The 18911-nt window shown below is 41.5% G+C and overlaps 1 protein-coding gene across 6 annotated transcripts in view; it reads right to left on the minus strand.

The window, feature by feature from the left end:
* Positions 1–18911, minus strand: part of LOC142566709 (oxysterol-binding protein-related protein 6-like) — a 147555-nt gene that overhangs the window by 34807 nt on the left and 93837 nt on the right. For 5 of the 6 annotated variants that reach the window (XM_075677557.1, XM_075677575.1, XM_075677565.1 and 2 more), the window contains 8 exons: positions 13312–13446; positions 10790–10884; positions 8807–9055; positions 5091–5274; positions 4869–5008; positions 4665–4781; positions 3671–4030; positions 905–979 (listed from right to left, as the gene is read on the minus strand). In XM_075677557.1, coding sequence (XP_075533672.1) covers positions 905–979; positions 3671–4030; positions 4665–4781; positions 4869–5008; positions 5091–5274; positions 8807–9055; positions 10790–10884; positions 13312–13446 — 1355 coding nt within the window. The remainder of the gene's footprint in view (positions 1–904; positions 980–3670; positions 4031–4664; positions 4782–4868; positions 5009–5090; positions 5275–8806; positions 9056–10789; positions 10885–13311; positions 13447–18911) is intronic. The other variant, XM_075677589.1, reaches the window with a different exon arrangement.

Raw genomic sequence — 18911 nt, forward strand, 5'->3', positions numbered from 1 at the left:
AGGGAGACGACACCGCACTGTGCTAACTTCAACAACTTGATTTTCAGGAAACACCCACCTATTTATTCAACCCATGCACAGTGGTGCCACCTCATAATTTTTTGGATGAGGTGGCGCTACTGTGCATGGGTTAAATAGGTGGGTGTTTCCTGAAAATCAAGTTGTTGAAGTTAGCACAGTGTGGTGTCGTCTCCCTCCTGCCCTTGTTCGTTGGCGCTAAATATGCTTTCCAAGTCACTTAAAAATGATCACCCTATATACTGCAGATGCCATATTTTGCCAAATCCAAACACTCTGAATTTTAAATCTTATAACCTCCACCACAGGAAATGTGATGAAACTTACCAAATAGGCATTAAATTTTATTACACTATAAAGGATATTGGTGTCAGTGTTCTAAGCTTTTCCGTATAAAAATGACAGTGCTTGTTTGTGCTTAGCATTATCATTTTGTCTGATTCAAATCTAGTTAGCACCTTCCACTTCCTTTGATTTCACAGCCATGATGAAACGAAAAGAAAAGGAAGGGTAGTGCTTCATTTAAGAAAATACTACATAAAAATCTGCAAGAAAAAAATTCTACACAATTATTGTTTGTGAAAAGAAGGCCAAATCGTGTAATGCTAGTTTAGGAGAAGCATGAGGCTGAGAACTTCAGCCAGCATGATTAAATTATATGAAACAAAAGGTAAGTCAACAAAAGCAATAGTAATATGTAACTTGTGCTCATTAATAAAACACCATTTCAAAGGCTAAAATTTCTTTACTCTTCCAAAATGGGAGCCACATGCAGTATTAGCTTACATAATTTAATGCAAACATATTAGGCAAACAGACAGGACAAACTATTAATGGATTAACTCGCCCAAGTTTCCCTGGTCACGCAGCCCAATAACACACTCACCATTCGATCGAAATGGTCTTCAGTTGCAGCCGCTTTATCTAACAGGTCACTATATTCCAGTTCCTCACACAGTCTCTACAGAAAAAATAATAATAAACCTGTGAGGTTTTTCGCAATAAACAAGCATGCCTGCATGTAAAAATAGAAAAAGACATGCTCTTCTGCTTTCTTCCATTGTATAAAAGCTCCAACTGACTACACTGTTATATTTATTTGCCATTCTAAAAGCACTGATCAGAATGCACCAACTAATTTGCTAGTTGCGAAATGATGGAGATTAAAACACAAGGTGGGGACTTTTACTGTTGCATACAATACAAGGACACAGACATCATAACCAGCAATTCTGCAAAAATGACACCAGAAATTGCCCAATTGAATTTGAATTTTGCCCAATGATGGCAAATTTCAGTGGAAAAAGCAGTGTGTTGTTTACGCAGGAAATTTCAGCTTTAGCACCTAGAAGTGATAAAGATAGCACATGACATACATAAGTAGTTTTAACAGTGGCTTATGCTGTAAATGATGCAATCATTATCAGCGGCAGCAGCAGCATATTTTATGTCCACTGCAGGATAAAGGCCTCTCCCTGCGATCTCCAAGTACCCCTGTCCTGCGCCAACCAATTCCAACTAGCGCCTGAAAATTTCCTAATTTCATCACCCAACCTAGTCTTCTGCCATCCTCGACTGTGCTTCCCTTCTTTTGGCACTTATTCTGTAACCCTAATCGTCCACCGGTTATCTAACTTGCGCATCACATGACCTGCCCAGCTCCATTTTTTTCTCTTCATGTCAATCAGAATATTGGCTATACCAGTTTGCTCTCTAATTCAAACTCTTCCTGTCTCTTAATGTTATGCCTAGCATGCGATGCAATAATTAACCATAACAATAGTAGTCCCATTCCCATGTTGGACCCGACTATTTCAAAAAACAAAAATAACCCTTTCAAAATTCCATGCTAATATATCATCAAAGCATTATGGCCATCTATATATGAAACTACCCACTTTCTTTCTTTGCATTGCTGCTGTAGTTTGATTATCTTTGGGCTTGATCATAAGCAATTCATTATAACCATACACATATTGTCCCCTAAGAGTGCACTCTGGTGCTACTGTTATATTTGCACAAAACAAGTTTATGAATTCTGGCTCATTTGTTGCATAAAACAAAGTGTGCAGAAAAATAGCGCAACTTCCATGTTCAAGAGTATGCCCTCACTACATGCTCAATGCCAATGATGCAGATTCATTGTCATCTACTGACCAGTGTTTACAAGCACTTGTCTTGGAACCATTCAAAAGGTGTCTGCAGTGCAGTGCATTGAAATTGAAATTATTGAAATTGAGCAAGCATAAATCAGCAGGAAAAGCTGCAACACCAAAGCTGTCATGTATTGTCTGCTCCATTTCCACTTTGCACATCATATGAGAGAAAATTAAACATACCACACCAGTAAGTAGAATCATTTCTGAAAATTCAGAAGCAGTTCATGGAGCACTCAGCAGGGACTAATGGTTATAAATTATGATCAACTGCTTCAATGCAATAGGTAAACAGTTATTTCTTATATTTAGTTATGCAGCTAACGAGAGTGTTGCAATGCCCATCAGAATGATTGCTTTGTTAAAATATCAGCACTGTCAGTACTAACAGACTGTTATCCATGGCTTGTGGTATGGAAGCCTCAAAAAGTAAAAAGGAAACATGCACTGAAAGCCTACTTTGCGCCAAGAAAGCTGCCACACGTATCAGGCCAATAAGCACATATAAAGCAGATGACACAGCCTGCATCTTGGCACTCAGTTAAAAGGAATGTGCAGCACACTTCAAGCACTGCATGGACACTTCACACACATTACATGAACTCTCCTGAGCCACGTGCCATGAACAATGATGAATTAAGCCAGCCTTTTCTATGTGCCTCAGATGAAACGCTTTGAACAGCACTAGTGAGTTGACACAAAGACCTGCAGTGTTTTACACCAGCTACTTTAGGGAAGACTGCAACTGATCACTAAACATATTGCAGTAGAGATTAAGGGACAATTTCTTCTGCAACACATTATCTGCAACAGCAGACGTCAGGATCAATGAGGCAAATACAAACGGTTGGATTAGTTCATCAAAAGTAACTAATTAACATTATAATCACCACAAGGGGGTCCATTATAGCAAAATTGAAGCCAGCCATTATCAATTAGGGCATGCTCACTTCTACAAATCTTGTGCCAAGCACCAGTTTTGAGAAATATGCATACTAAATGTGCGGCAAACTACATTGCTGCATTTCTCTGCACTGCGGGAAAATGCAGTACATAAATGTAACTACAACTGCAATGGATTAATGAAATGTATAATGGAAAATCAGTGTCCATGCACATTACAACCACCACAAGTAACCTGCTAAAGGGCGCTATGTTCTACGAGTATTGATAAAAATTTTATTTACAACCTGACAGCCTCACCACCTTACAGAGGTGTAAGCAACTCAACAAATACAGTACATGACTGGACTAGTGGCACAAATTGAAGTGCAAGCAGCCCACTTCAGACTAAAATGTGTCTTTGCATTTGCAACATGTGTGATAATGGCATAAATTATTCTTGGATATGGAGCTGTGGGGCTACAATGTGTCTAGTGGCCAGATGCAAAGAATTCAAGTTATTCTAGTCTACTTCTCCCTGCTTGCATTTCAATTTATGCTGAGAGTCCATGAGCAAATTGATTTATAATGAAATTTTTTAAGAAAAGCCTTACTTGTAACATGTTGAGGGGCTCGTTGATGGTCACGGGCATGCTCACTTTAGACAAATCCTTGCCGATGTTTTTACACAATAAGTTCCACAAGCTTGTATCACCTGCATCAGGTTTGGGAGCTGGCAGCTTTGAACGGCGCCCTTGAGACAGCGGCACGCGGTCTCTGAGATTGCCCTCAACACCAGGTGCATATTCAGTGCCATCGTCGGACACCTCACTGCAAAAGCTGCCTTCCTCTTCTTCTTCTTCTGAGGAAGAGCTGCTCAGTGACAACTTTTCGGCTGCATCAAAGAACTCCGATGTTGACAGTGCAGACGAGCTCTCGTGTGACACCGACTGCTGCACAGGTTGATGCACAAGCTGAGGTGAGACATGGGCAAGGTCAGTTAATGTCAAGTTTTTCTGCCAACGGTTCTGCTCAATGGACTAGCTGGACGTCCACACCGAAGCACATGGCTGATCACGACAAGGCGCTCTTTTCCATATGATTCCTAGGCCTATAATTACCCTTTCCACACTTTGTACAGCAAGGAAAAGTACAGCACTTAGACCTGTCTCTTTTTTTTTTCACATTGCTAAGTGAAGTTCCATTAAAAGCATGATCCAGCCTTCAGCTTATTTTAGCGTGGACCATCTTGCATCTCTTACCACAGCCAAAACAAAGCTACTGCAAAAGTGAACAAGCAATAAAAACATAACCTGAATGATAAAAAAACGTACATTTGCCTCACTTTTTAACTCCGCGCTGTTTCCAATGGCATCCCCAATGTTCCATAGCTCAAGAGGGCAAGTACGAGTTAATGCATTTCAGCGTTACAGCATACTCAGGATGCAACAATACTACTCATTACACAGTTTGGCAATGACTTAGATGACACAGTGAGCAAGCTCCAAGTTTCTGACAAAAGCAGTGCATAGAATTTGGAAAGAAGTAGGCGATAAATAGCATGTGCTGCATTAATATTACATCACTTGGCAAGTGAACAAAGCTCACCGTCGGCTCATCAAAACTTTCTGCAGCAGATCCATCAGGTGCTGGGAAAGCTGAAGGATCAGTGTCTTCATGGATCTTCTTAAGGCAGGTTCGAAGGTCATAGTTCTGCTGAACCGCCTGGAACAAAATGTTACATGACATGTAGCCTAAATTAAAGGCATGTGCGGAAAAAAAAGAAGAAAGGAAAAAAGCAACTGTGTTCACCTGCGTCAGTGCATTCTTAAGGTTTGCAATCAGTGCAACATTGCTGCCACAGCTAGCAGTGCTCTCCGACTCCAAGTGCTGCTTGAGGCGCTCCCGCTCGGTTTGTAAGCTGCGCAGCATGGCTCGCAGGCCTGAATGTACTACACAAAAAATAAAACCCGCAACATTGTCAATTGTATAGCCCAGCAGCCCTGTATGTCATGCAAGGGGTCCTGTACACACCTTCTTTTGCCAGAGAGAGAAACTGCTCCATGTGCTTGAAGACGCCCGTAGTGTCGTATGAACAGTATGCAGCCAGAGCAGTACTGTCGGGCACAGGGCCAACCAGTGTCCCATCTGATGCCAATGAAGGGTGTGAGCAACTCAGGTAGCCCATGTCCCGAATTGAAAGCATTGCAGGCCCATCCTAGAATAAAAAAAAATGTTTGTTCAATTCATTCTTACACACAGAGCAGTGGCAGAGGGTCCTACACATCCCTTACCATATTTACTCGCATAATGATCGCACTTTTTTGCCAAAAAAATTGACGTAAATTCAGGGGTGCGATCCTTACGCAGGTTAAATTTCCCGCAAAAAGAAAAAAAAATTTTTCATCCCGCAGCGACAACAGGTCAACAAACAAGCGGCTGCCGCTATAACAGCGCGGGACACCAAAACAAATATGGCAGCCGGCAGAGCGAGCCGAACTCTCCGAACGTGATTTTTTTCTTCTCGTGAGTACATTATGCGCATTGAAACAGTTTCTTCCGTATCAGTAATGAATAATACCGTTAATATTGGCAAGCTTGCGGCAATAACGTAGCTATGTCCACTTTGAGGGGACAGAAACAGAAATAGGTGTGCTTAGCTGCCAGTGACATAGAAACACATGGTGGGCATGCTGTGGAAACTGCGGCATTTGTCTTCACTGCTATCCTAACACGGCACGTTTCCGCTAAGGGTGAGCAAATATCTTAGCTGTGTTACAAGCGTCGGCATATGAATAGGGTACACTTCTGACGTATCAGTGTAAACAGGGCCACTCTCGTTGCCGCTCATGATTTGTTGCGTGCCCACAAGTGCAGACGAGAAGAATTGAAAGGTGCCTTTTTTGTTGTTGTTGTTCACCACAACCATTATAAAGCTTACAAATAATAAAGCCAAGGCAAGTTTGGTTGTAGCTTCTTTTTCTCATGGAAGTGTGGAAAGTGATGAAAGGAATGTTTGCTGCATGCAGACCACTTGGTATGTCTTGAAGAGTCATTCGCATAGCATTCGACAGCATTCGACAGATGGTAAGCATGATCATCATTAGCTAGACTTGGCACACAACATATCGCTGCGGCAAGTTCGGGGTGCAATCATTACACGGGAAAGAAAAAAATCGAATTTTGACAACAAAATTCAGGGGTCCAATCATTACGCGAGTGCGATCATTATATATGCAAGTAAATATGGTATTCACCACCACTCTATGATTACAATTTCTTTTTTAGCTATAACATGCACGTGTCTAACTAACCAGTTTAACTGAAAAATGGAGAATAAAAGACATCCACCATTAAAAAGTTCGACAGATCGGTTAAACTGAAGTGTGCGTCAATGAACTTACTTTACAAGAAGAAACACTGATTAGCTGTTGCACAAATTTTCCAGCATCATGAACTCGCGTGTCCACTCGTCGGTATGCATGGGCCAACATGCATACTGACAAACTGGTTGAGCAATACGCATTGCATCCTTTTCTAAAGGGGTTCTAGGCGCGGCACGGCTTGATGCATGGCAAGGACATGGGAAATTGCACGTGGCACAGACCATAGTTGAAGGAAAAAAAACTTTTTTCTTTCATGACAGGTGCAATAGAGGCCTGTTCCACACAAAAAAGCCAACTCACAGAGCGTGTGTATAAAATTTTCACTCCATGAAACTATACCTTTTACACGCAATGTATTCTCACTGAAGCTTCACTATGTGCATAAACTGTTCTATATCAGATATATAATAGATTTTAACCAGGCTCGATGCACCCAGGTTCGACATTATTTCCTCTCAATTGCTGCAGTGCAATGCTACCAATGTAGCCACCATCCATGACAGAACAAAAGTACCAAACTGCTTTTTTTCCACCTACATAATCACAATGACGTGTAAATTAATTTGTGGGAATCAATGCGATTGAAAAAATAATGCTCGGCACACAACTCTGCTGCCTGAAAGACTGCTGCATGAACAGTGCAGATGTTTCATCCTCCCCCAACCCTCCAGTCACTTTTCCAAAACGATTTCAGGATTAAGTCTAACTAATGTCTTGGAATGAGGCAACCTTTTGTTTTAGCCATAGCCAGTATTTATGATTTGGAAAGAACATCCTTTTTTGTGCAACTTCTACCTCCTCTTAAATTATTTACAGATCTAGAAGCAAAGGCAAATTAGCTATACACTATCGACCGTGTCTCCCTTTATGTTTATGTACATATGTTAGCAAAAGCCACATGCACTCAAATGACAGTATTTGCACTGTTGCTTCTGCAAAGGGCCAAAAGGAGTCACATCAGGTGCCACAAAAAACTGAGAAAGTGACATGCTTCCCCTCAAAGAGATTATACTGTATCAGTGAACATACGCCATACTAGTACATTACATGCACCATTGACATTCGTGCAACCAACCTATTGTAGTGTAAAAAAGTTTGTTTTCCAAGAAATAAGAAGTTACACAAATGTGCACATCAAATAGAACAAGTTATTTTATGAGAGAAAGGTGTTACCTCCCTTGGCCTTCAACACATATCCTACGAGCAGTAACTACATATGCATCCACACTGAAATTGTTTGTAGGCATGCAGATTAACATGCATTAACAAAGTGCACAGGCTCTAAATTAAATTCATTTCTTCAACTCCTTTTATTTATTGCCTGATTTGCATTTCTTTTTTCACTAATGATCACTGCTTTCTAGCATATCTACATTAATGCACTAAAAGACACTCTTTAATTGAAAGAAAAGTAAACACCAAGAACATCAGCTGATTTTTTGCAAATAAGAAAGCCACTGCAAATTGTAAGATCAGCACTAGCTTACGCAACTACCTTTACTAATGCGACATGTCAGCTCTAACAATAGCTTTAGAATGCTCCAGCCAAACTTAAATATCAATGAAAATAATATCAAAGGGGAAAAAGGAAAGCACAACTATAGCCAAGACGTACACACACTGTCATGTGCATCACTCTCTATCTGTCCCTTGAAGCCACCAGCAATCGGCCCTTGCTTACCATCACTTATACAATAAGCAACATGCCTTTACTCATTGCCTGCCTCTCTAACGCGATACTGAAGAGAAACGCCGAATTAATTTAGAGTAAGTTTGGAGTTTAAAGTATTACGAAGTATATTTTCAAAACTGTCTTCTTGTTAATCTTGTGGTAAGAGGTTGATCACTAAAAATGAAAATGAAAGCCAAAGGTCCATTTTTAAAAGCTGGTATCAGAACTTCAGCACTGGTTTATGTCACGGTTTACAAGGTATCTCTTTTTTTTATATTTGGGTTGTAGTGGCACCGCAGAAGCTTTCGAAATTTGCGAAGTTCAATCCTTGGCTCCTTGAAAATACAATGGAGACCATCTCTAATGATAAAAATTTAACCAGGCCCAAGCAGATGCCATCAAATTTCAATGACGTTGTGTCTAGTTGGTGGGGGAACTTCAAGATGGCGTCATCAGCCATCTTATCAAGCCTCCTCTCACAGTAAGAGTGGCTTTTTTTTTTTATTTTAGAAAGGTATCTAGAAACATAGCTCAACTTACTTTTTTCTTTAATGTCCCTTTAACTTAAGACATACAAGTGCCTACTTCTCCCCAAAACATTTTTGCAAATAAAGTTAACATTCAGAAGCATAGTCACTTTATAATTATGGATTGCTGTGGAGTTGCTGTGAAGTATTCACACTGTTCCTTACCGACTTTTCAGAGCGATTAGCTTCTGTCAGGTTGTCCATGCTGGCAAAAATATCATTAGCGCCGGGTGCATCCTGTGACACTGTTATTTCCACATTGAGCGGTGGCTTCCCACTGCTGCTGCTCCCACTGCTGCCCCCTTTGCTTGCCGCACCTGGCTCAGAGTCCTTTTTGCTTCTTCGAATGCGCTTCAGGTGGAACCGCTTGCGATCTTTCTTCTGACCTCCCACGACATGCTCCATCTCGGGGATCTGGGAATACAGGAAGACAAAGGTGCATCTGAATAATTTCTCTCTCATTTTCTGTTTAGGTTCTCTCTCATCTCTCTTTTCTTTTTTTTTTTCTTTAGGCAGCAAGCCACTGGAAAACCCGAGGAATACCGGTCTTGGTCGTTCCTGGCCATATGCCGAGCTTCAGGGTCAGACTGCTGCAAATCTGATGCGCTACACAATAATCGCTGCCATAGTATCCAATTTTTAAGAATATATATGTTTGTACTTTTAACTTATTAGTGCATGTATAACTTCATGAAGTATACTATATGCTACAACACATGCCTTTGCAGCTAACTAAATAAACTGAAGTCGTGGTCGACTCCACTCCTTCCACTTCACCGCTGAGTGCATAGGGACGGCTGAACTTTTAATAGTGAAAGCACTACTAGAGGTGAACAACTTGGTTGGCTATACATGGATAAAAAGAAAACACATGAACACCATTTGATAATGACACATAAGCATTTCGGTTTGAGATACTGTTACTACATAATCATTACCATGCTGAGACTAGATCCATTCCATACTGTAGTCATAAAGTAAGTGACCAAGCAGGATTATTTATTTATTTATTTATTTATTTATTTATTCAAATACCCTAAAGGCCCTCTTGGAGAGGGTATTACATAGGGGGGGGCACACGAAACACACTAATAAGAATATGCGAAAAAAAATAGTAAGAATAAACAATTCAGCAAACATAGTAAGAACACCACAAAATACGCATACACCAATACTGGAAGTGGATTAAAGTTCGAATAAAGATAAGAATGAAGTGTGAAAATTGAAACACCGGGGGTTCAAGGATAACACAAAAAGAGAAAAAACTGCAATACGATGTCAAATAAGATACAAAGGTATTAAATTAGCCCTGAAAAAAAAATAGCTAACACCAAAGACGCACAGAGACGTCAAATTCTGATATGATTCCACAGCATTTGATGAAATTGATCAGTGTTAACTTCAGTGGCAATATCAGATGGTAGGTTATTCCAGTCAGCTATGGTTTTGGGGATGAATGATTGTGCGTAATGGGCCGAGTGGCAAGCTAGGCGTTTGACTTTGCAGGGGTGATCACGGCGAGGAAAAATGACAGGGGGTGACTGAAAGAAGTTGTCGCGCAAACGATCATGATAAAGTTTGTGAAAGAGAGACAGGCGGGCGTGTTTCCGTCGTAGTGATAGCGGAGGCAGTTCGGCACGAATTTTTAAAGATGTAACACTGGAGTACGGAGAAAAATCTGAAAAAATGAAGCGAGCAGCACGGCTTTGCAGGGATTCAATGTTACGTATAATGTAGTCTTGGCTCGGGTCCCAGATGGCACATACATATTCAATTTTAGACCTGATTAACGTGGTGTACGCAAGTTTCTTTAGGTATGAAGGCGCTTGCTTTAGTCTGTGTTTCATGATTCCGAAAGTACGGTTAGCAGATGCAAGAGTAACGTTGATGTGATGATGCCATGTTAGATCCGATTGCAAGTTGATTCCTAAGTATTTGTACGTGGTAGTAAGTTTGACAACATTGTTACCTATAAAGTATGAAGTTGGAATACGGGAAGAGGAGTGCGTAAAGTTTTAGTATGATTTAGGGTCATTTGCCAGTCTGAACACCATCTGTTTATGCATTTGATATCTTCGAAAATTTATAGCAGCAATTACTGCTACATACACAGCTTTCACTTCCCTTGGCATTAAAGCAAAGACACACCTCAAGGTAATTTGAAGACATTGTGCTTGGACTGTTTTCAATCAGCTGCAGTAGATTGGACAAATGGAACAGCTTCTCTTGGAGCATTGAAGCATCTAGAATGGCAAGACACAGACAAAATAAGATTTACTGCATCAGAAGTGCAGCTCGGACATCTTCAACCTGCCTGGGGTCCCAAAATAATACTGCCCCATTAAGCATTTGGTTGCTTGGGATTGGGAAAGACAAATGGGAATATGCTCATAAAATGGCGAATAGCTAACATATTCACAAGCTCTAGCAATGACATGTATGCAAGAAGCAAATCGCTTCACAAGCTTACAGAAACAAGAATAGACACATGCATGACAACTCTGGTTAACCAACAATAGCTGGACAAAAATGATAATTTACTTTTGACATAAACGCAACAATGCTGAACTGTTAAATATGCTTCTATTCATGTCCTTTTAACTGTGCTATTTTATTTGCACAACTTTAAAAGTCCCAGCCGTCACACAGTATGTGAATGCTGCAGTTAAAGAGAAGGATGTCCCACATCTGCCGCCTCGGCCATGAGCGAATCTGGCTAACTCTCCCAGGCTAATTTTGTACATATACTGCACAAACATCCGAGAAAGGTGATGCCGCAGTAGCTTAACTGACAAAGCACCGCATGCATAATACGGAGGATGTGGGTTTGGCTCCCACCTGCAGCAAGTTATGTTTTCATCAACTTTCATTTCCCTTTAGCTTACACAATTAAATATAGAAAATTACATTTCAATTAAACACAACAATCAATTTCCCCTATGCTTTCTCTGGCTTCATTTTCTACTGCTTATCTTGTCCCCAGCATCAAAATGATCAAATTCAAGGTGTTTCCAGAACTGAATGTGCCTCTCACCAGGCCCCACTGGAAATTTTGGTTATACGCTAGGAATTGTAAAGGGCCACACAGGGGGTATTTTTCCTCAAGAACCTTTTTTACTTAAAAGGTAAAAGGTGAGATGGAAGCAAAGAAATGTTGTAATGCAGTGGTGCGAGGAGGTGAGCTACCCACTCCATGCGGAGGCTCACTCCGATTGGCTCAACTAGTGCCCAAGTGTAACATTTCTCTCCTGCCTTCCTCATATCAGAGCCGAGAGACCACCTAAATCTCGTCTGTCATGACCTCTGTCTCCTTTCTTTTGCTGCCCTTCTTGCAGTTCTGTGCACTCTGCTTTTCACAGGAATTCTCGAGTTGTTCCTGCAGCTGCTGGCCATTTGTGTGCTGCAGGTGGCATCCATGTGGCACGGAAGTACCGTGTATGTGACGTCACCTTGCTCACAGCCGGAGTGGCTCCTTCATGAAGAAGAGCATGTGGGCTTTTATTTTGATTTTCAGTTGTTCTTGTGGCGTACATTGCTGCAATACTTTGCCGACATAATCAACACCCTGTTACCTATACACCATAATTGTACATGTGCAATACCCAAACTTGGTGAGAGGTCCTTACAGGCTTAGGCATTGCAAATAGACAAGCGCGATGCATAGCTCTTGAGCTGACAATCCTATGTAACTGAGAAAGGCGGGCTAGTTGGTGGTAGATGCTTGAATGCATAATGTAACCGCGGAAACGACAATGGGCGAAGAAGGCTTGTCCAGTGTGTTTCCTTCTTCGTCCGTTGTTGTTTGCGTGGTTACATTATGTGTTCAAGTACGGACAATCCTGTCTGCAGATGCACTGCATGAAAACAGCTGAAATTTCAAACAAAAGCCTGCACACCCTTTCTCTCGAGGAAGCCCCTCTTCCAGCCAGAGAGTCAAGGTCACATGCACAAATGCCTAAACGTAAGAAACACTGCCTGCAACATCACCAACTTCAGTGAACCATACAATGTGGAACGCGCAGTGTCACCACTGGAAGGACGCCACTCCTAGTGCTACGCAGCATAGGAAGAGACAAACAAAAATTAGGTTGGGGCTTACAACGTGAACATGATGCGGTTCCTCGGCTTCTGTATGGGAGAAATCCAGGAAGAAATGCCGCTTGTGGACGCTAGTCAAGGCTAAGCGGAAGTGTGTGTCTGTTGGCTGCAAGGCTCATCTTTTGGCGGCATGGCAACATGATATTTCAGTTTAATCTATCTTCGTTAATAAAGAACCAATTCGCAAAATTATATTAGCAAAATGCTCCCTAGATGGCACCTTACAACTTCCAGTGTATTAAGAAAATTTTCAATCTGGCCTGGTGAAGGCCCTTTTGAGGCGGGAGAAAATACTAAATATCACCATTTCTGGCCAAAGAATGATGTGCTTTATAAAAGGTTTGGATATATTTTGTCTGATGATCTGCGGTCTGCACTTTTTGCCATGCTGAATGAAAACCAGCTAGCCCAGCTTAGAACTCTCATGAAGCTGACACAGTAATAGATGATAATTCCAGCACAACACAACAAATCATATAATATATCTGCTAGGCCATCCATATGAGCCATTTAAACTTTGTGCCATGGCTGCTTTGTAAACTAAACCATGCTCTTAAAGGAAAAAGGAGCACCTTTGTTCCCATGGTCAATAGCTGATGAGTCCAGGATCCAAGCAGCCACACGACTCTGCTGCTGGTTTAATGGGCTACGAAGTAGACGAGAATTTTCAAGCAACATAGCTGAGCTCATACTGCTGAGGTCGAATCCTGTAAAAAAGAACGAGAAAAAAATTTAAAAATTCTTTTGAAGGCTCAGACAAAAGTGGTTACATGCATCAGAGTAACTGATCATCCCCTATTTGGATCATCCTTAAAACATACAAGGGCAAGCCAAACTTGGCTCACCCTTACCAAAAGCACCACAATCCACTAAACAAGCTGAACTTGCTTCTGTCTGTCTCTCTCTCTCTCTCTCTCTCTCTCTCTGTGTGTGTGTGTGTGTGTGTGTGTGTGTGTGTGTGTGTGTGTGTGTGTGTGTGTGTGTGTGTGTGTGTGTGTGTGTGTGTGTGTGTGTGTGTGTGTGTGTGTGTGTGTGTGTGTGTGTGTGTGTGTGTGTGTGTGTGTGTGTGTGTGTGTGTGTGTGTGTGTGTGTGTGTGTGTGTGTGTGTGTGTGTGTGTGTGTGTGTGTGTGTGTGTGTGTGTGTGTGTGTGTGTGTGTGTGTGTGTGTGTGTGTGTGTGTGTGTGTGTGTGTGTGTGTGTGTGTGTGTGTGTGTGTGTGTGTGTGTGTGTGTGTGTGTGTGTGTGTGTGTGTGTGTGTGTGTGTGTGTGTGTGTGTGTGTGTGTGTGTGTGTGTGTGTGTGTGTGTGTGTGTGTGTGTGTGTGTGTGTGTGTGTGTGTGTGTGTGTGTGTGTGTGTGTGTGTGTGTGTGTGTGTGTGTGTGTGTGTGTGTGTGTGTGTGTGTGTGTGTGTGTGTGTGTGTGTGTGTGTGTGTGTGTGTGTGTGTGTGTGTGTGTGTGTGTGTGTGTGTGTGTGTGTGTGTGTGTGTGTGTGTGTGTGTGTGTGTGTGTGTGTGTGTGTGTGTGTGTGTGTGTGTGTGTGTGTGTGTGTGTGTGTGTGTGTGTGTGTGTGTGTGTGTGTGTGTGTGTAAGGGCCACTAAAGGTTAATATTAAGCCAACGTGGACTGTTGAAATACCATCACAGAAACCTCGAAACGCTTGTTTCCGGCAAAGAAGAGACTTATTTTAAGAGAAAATGCGTTCTGAAGCGTCCGTGAACCTCTAGCGCAGTTCAAATCGCCCGCCCTCCGATCGAGGAGTGGTGACGTCATGGTCTCATAGTGACATTGCGCCGTCGGTGAGTAAAACGGCGCCCTCAGACGGCGCTACGCCTTTTCTGCGCAAAACGCAAACACGCGGCCAGAAACAGAGCCAAGACAGAGCTGACAGCAGCGCGAAAGCGGAACTATGGTGGCTAGCGGAAGGGAAAGCGCGCGACGATAAGTTGGTTCTTTATTTTATGACCCCAACTTTGACGCTCGTTGCAATGGACGACCCTGACAACGACACATTGGCTGGGCTGGGCTCGAATTAAGCGATTTAAGCACTGATGAACGTGACCTGCTGCTGAGGGCTCGCGCTGCTGGCGTCGTTGCGTACTACTACAACGGCATCTGTATGTCATGGCTGCACATATTCGCACATTTGTAGCTTTCCCTTCGTGAAAACCAAATGCCGCACTCACTGCCCCGTCTTCGACCTGCAGTTCTTGCGCTTCGGAGAATACAGGCAACACCGACGGACCAGCGCTACGGGAAAGCATTGCTTTTAAAGGCACTCCACGCGACTTCAGTAAGTCGGTGTTGAACTCGTAATCCTCTGGACAAAAGTGCAGCGAGCACACTATGCGATTTTTCGGCTCTTTGCCAACGCGCTGTGGCAGAGGAACGGCGCTTAACCACTTCGAACAGAGAGGTTCACTCGATGGCACCCAGTGATAAGTAACGTTGGATTCGCCGCTGCAACTGCCCTTGGCCAAGTTCCGCGGACCGTTCGCGCATCCCACGACATCACATGGACGTGGCATTCGCGCTGCTTGTTCCAAATGCAAGTTTCGAGAGCCAGCAGAAGCAGCGCAGCACGACGCGATAACGAAACAACTGAAACTCTAAAACGCGCGCGGCACAGAGTCGAGCGAAAACGAAACCTTTCGATCACCCATACTACTCAAGGGTAACATCAAAATGTCTTTTCTTAGAATCGAACAGAAGAAGACAAGTAGCATTTTCTTCCGTCTTATAATCTAATGAAATGATCCTTTTAATACGAGTAGTTGAGTACTAGTGACATAAATTATGATGAGTGCCTTCGTCACCGGACCAGTACCGGAATGTCGCTGGGGGGTCTCAAATGGTGTCATGCATTTACCTCAATTTCTCGGTTACTAAAGCTCTGTTCGCAATTATGTTGACGCCTTAGACGTTCTAGGGCATTGCTTTATCACTTTAACTTGACTTCATAGTAACCTTTAGTGTCCCTTGAAGCTCACAAAAAGCTAGGGACAAGTACAGGCCCTTACATTGACTCCCACTCCATCTCTTGCCATCTGAGCCCACCCGTAAAGTGTATCGAGCACTAAGGAAAAAGAACTAAGTCTTTATGGTCAAATTATGGTCATAAAAACCTCTCAACATACTTTTTTGTCTCCAAAGTATGACTTAGTAGGGATTAGTAGTAGGACTTAGTAGGGAGTTTAACATTTTGCACACCCAAAGGGCTTTGGGTACCCAAAGGGACATTTGCGCACCCAAAGTGCCACACCCTGCTTGCGTTTTATTGTACAAATTTTGCTTTTTGTTGTATATTTTTTAGCACTCTGTTGTAAACCTGGCAGTTTGTGTCCACAAACTTTGAGTATGCAAAATCTAAAGCTTCCTAGTAACTAAAAAGAAGAAGAAAACACAGAATTTATAACAAATCTTATGAAGACACATCGTCCAAGAAAACCAATGCAGCTACACCTTTCACATGTCAACATCGCACAGGATTCTTCTGATGCAATAGTATGTGTTCACACATTTCACATTTCCCAGACACACATCAATCACCACAAGGTTACGAGTCTATGCCACACCAGCAGTCTTAGCAGTTTACAAATTCAATCAGGAGCTTACGACAATTGGAAGCTTACAGCACACATGCCATAGATGAATAGGCAACTGCCACTAGTTCAGATAGTGCATCATGCCTTTGAATAGCACATGGTTTAATTCAAACCCCACTTCATTCAACCAAATTCTTGTTCCCTATGCACTCCGAATGAACAAGATTCTACCACACTAACACTGCTTCTGTGTATTGTCTTAATTTCATATGCACTGTTTAAAAATATTTGCAGATAGCGTTTATCAATATCCTTCGTGTCAAGAAGAACCAATCAGAGTAACTAGAAAGACACTGAAAATAATTAAGCTTAGGTGCACACATAAAAATTATGGCAGCATATTTCAACAGTGCCAAAATGTCAGAAGCTATTAGACTTCTTGAGAAAGCAAAAAAGAGGAACACATTGAGAAAAGAATTATGAAAAATTATATGGAATATAAGGACAAGTACTGACACATTAATCAGACAAAACATATGTACTAAGTCATAAATTGTGCCTTATTTCCTTTTTGAGAGAATATCGTGCTTCAAACTAGCTACGAGGAGCACTGACCTATGCTACGAATTTTTACTGTGACCTTTTTGCCATCAATGGGCGAAATGTCAAATGAGACAGAAACTATACCAATCCTAAAAAGCTGCTTCTCACATGGGCTACTTTTAAGAAAACAATAAATGAAACAAGAATTGAGAGTGCAGTGTGATCAAAAGCCACAGCATCTATACGATGATGTTGTAGGAGGTCTATGCCACTCATCCACATGCCAATGATATGGTTTAATGTCAAAAGATAAGGCTAAGCTAAAAGAGGGGAAACGAAAAGGCAAATGAAGCTGTATACAGTTAAAATGCTAGCAACGTGTCTCAACACACTACTGCCTCCTGGTGGCTGTCAGCGTGGGATTGCACTAAAAGAATGGGGGACAGGACCTTCTTATTACACGAGTCTCAGGAGAGGTTGCAATTCTCTTTCAGGAAATTCGTATTGAAGTCACCAATTCCCTTTGTTTAAATTATGAACCTTCACCTTAAATTCATTACAGTGCATTGGCATGTCTGTGGAGAAGGCAAACCAACTGCGAACTGTGTAAGAACCCTGCCCTTGTCTTGACAAAAACAAACTTTCTAATACAGAATTTTCTAGTCTCACCTTTAAAGACAGGTGCAGCTGCATGCAGGGTTGTGCAGTGAAGCTAAACTCTTGCCCATTTTTCAAGAGTATAATGCAATTGCACAACAGTGTCTCGTCCATTTTTTCTAAGCTTGCATAACATACAGACTTTATAGGCATTTTAGATACCTAAAGGCATATTCTAGATACCTACAGAATAAGTACAGGCAAAATGCCCAGTCACATATGGTAAGTCACACTGTTACTAGACAAGTGTAAATACTTCCACATAAGGCTCCGGCTTTACTAGGCCGGAGTTTTGTGCACAGTTGGCATGGAACTGTAGAACCTGCATCAATGCTTTATGTTAGTTTCGTCTAAACCTACTTTTTAGGATGGCGTCCGTAAGAAGGTCTGTCAAAAAAACTATTTACTTTTGATGCATATGATAGGGACACTATACACCAGGAGTGTTCAAATAGAAAGAGCACATTTTGCAACAAACATTCTTCCCACTACTGTACAGAGCCTATGAAGTTTCTACACCTATTGAGCAGCTCATGAATGCTAAGGACCGTGACTTAACATTTTTTGCTATCAATAATAACACAACTGCCATTTAAAAAGAACCATGGCACCTGATTTAGCCTACGCCATGCCCACACCCCTTAGAGAACTAATAAAGAAAGCTTAGAAAGAATACCTTTTGATAAAGTGTTTTTCTTTGGTTTGCACTTATTACTGCATGAGCCACATAAAAACAAACTTATATATTGAAACCAAAATCCATTGCACACAATCATGTCACAAATGATTCAGTTGTCTAGACTGCAAGGACATCTCGTGCACTGATATTACATTTGCTTGCATATCTTTAGTGTAGCCAATTTTCTTTTTAACAATGTTTAATGAAATTCTGATTTGCACTTCAGAGTAGTAAGCTTCTAAGCACCGAAAAATTATTACACAATTTTCACAAAGCAGCTTATCTTCCAACAATGTTATCATAACTGCTTGTTTCATTTGTTGCTATCAACATGTCTAGCTTTACCTTAACTTTGGTATTCCATCAGGCTGGAGAAGGAATAATTCAGTCTTGAATAATAAAAAACAGATGAGAATGTACTAAGTAACACCCAAGTACTTACACGGACACAAACTGAAAGAAAACCATGGTTTTTAACCTCAACAGCAAAGCAGAAACTGCTTTCACATGAACAACGATAGCACTGTATTAATGTGAGATTGTTTTAAAAATGAGACAGACAATCGCAACTTTATTTACATTGGTTGCTACATATGTTAACACATGCAACAAAATATAAGCCAAAACAGCACCACCCCCACAAAAAAAAAAAAAAAAAAACTGGAACTCCCAAATTTTTTCAAGGACATGAAGACCTATAATCTGTGTAAAACTGAAATTTGAAGTCCATAAATCCTGCTCTCAAATGAACA

This window comes from Dermacentor variabilis, chromosome 1 (genome assembly GCF_050947875.1).
Source record: "Dermacentor variabilis isolate Ectoservices chromosome 1, ASM5094787v1, whole genome shotgun sequence".
Classification (NCBI taxonomy): Eukaryota; Metazoa; Arthropoda; class Arachnida; order Ixodida; family Ixodidae; genus Dermacentor; species Dermacentor variabilis.